Source organism: Tupaia chinensis, unplaced genomic scaffold, assembly GCF_000334495.1.
Source record: "Tupaia chinensis unplaced genomic scaffold, TupChi_1.0 Scaffold000360_1, whole genome shotgun sequence".
Taxonomy (NCBI): domain Eukaryota; kingdom Metazoa; phylum Chordata; class Mammalia; order Scandentia; family Tupaiidae; genus Tupaia; species Tupaia belangeri.
Genome location: NW_006159856.1, coordinates 4,056,243 through 4,057,176, shown reverse-complemented (window position 1 = coordinate 4,057,176; position 934 = coordinate 4,056,243). Strand labels below are relative to the sequence as shown.

General features: G+C 63.6%; 1 protein-coding gene across 1 annotated transcript in view; it reads left to right on the top strand.

Moving 5' to 3' along the window:
* The window catches only part of GPR78 (G protein-coupled receptor 78), an 8,454-nt gene that overhangs the window by 382 nt on the left and 7,138 nt on the right, over nt 1-934 (top strand). Inside the window, 2 exon segments of the mRNA XM_027773577.1 lie at nt 1; nt 3-275. The exon segment at nt 1 is cut by the window's left edge and continues 382 nt beyond it. Of these exon segments, the coding sequence (XP_027629378.1) occupies nt 1; nt 3-275 (274 nt within the window).

Below are 934 nucleotides of genomic sequence, written 5' to 3'. Positions count from 1 at the left end.
TACCAGTCGCTGGCCTTTGCATTCGCGCCGCTCGCCTGCTCCTGGCTGGGCTACAGCGGCGCCTTCGCGTCTTGCTCGCTGCTCCTGCCGCCGGAGCCTGAGCGCCTGAGCTTCGCCGCCTTCACTGCCGCGCTCCACGCAGCTGGGTTCCTGCTGCCGCTAGCGGTGCTCTGCCTCACCTCGCTCAAGGTGCTGCGGGTGGCGCGCGGCCACTGCCGCCGCATCGACGTCGTCACCATGCAGGCGCTGGTGTTGCTGGTCGACCTGCACCCCAGGTAGTCCCCGCCCTGGCCTGAGGACTGTGCGCGCCCGGGTGACCGTGCTCCGCCCACAGTTGACTTCTAAGAGTCTGTGGACACAGGCACGGTCACCCTGTTTCAAGTGACTGCTGCTCTAGGGGTTCCACATTGTCTGCTGATAGGCTCCTCTGTGTAGCTGCACGCTAGAGGGGCTGTTATGTCCCAGTGTCTTCATTTGCCTTCTGGAATATGTGCCCAGAGTGGACAGGGCACTCTGAGCTGTGCGGGCCACTGGGAGGGACTCAAAGAGATCACATTGTACAGCACAGTCGCCCAGCCCCTTCTGGTGGCCGCCAGCATGGGCCTGCCCCTCCCGGCCATTCCTGCCTGCTGCTGGCCAGTCCCTTTACCCATGAGTGGGGTCTCAAGTCTGCTCACTCCTTGGTACGCATCTGTCCACAGTCTAGCTGGTGTCATTGCTCCACGCCTTCTGTGGAGTGGTGCCCCACTCTCTCTAGGGGCACACAGTGCAGCCCCCCACCCCATGCCTCTCCTCTGCCCCACTGGCCACCCAAGGCAGCTGCTCCCTCAGTGAGGGTCCATGCTTGCCCCTGGGTCAGAGCCTGACTCACACCACTCTGTGCAGAGCAGAAGATCACGTAAGGGGGACAGGGTGGTGAGCAACTCAGAGGGGG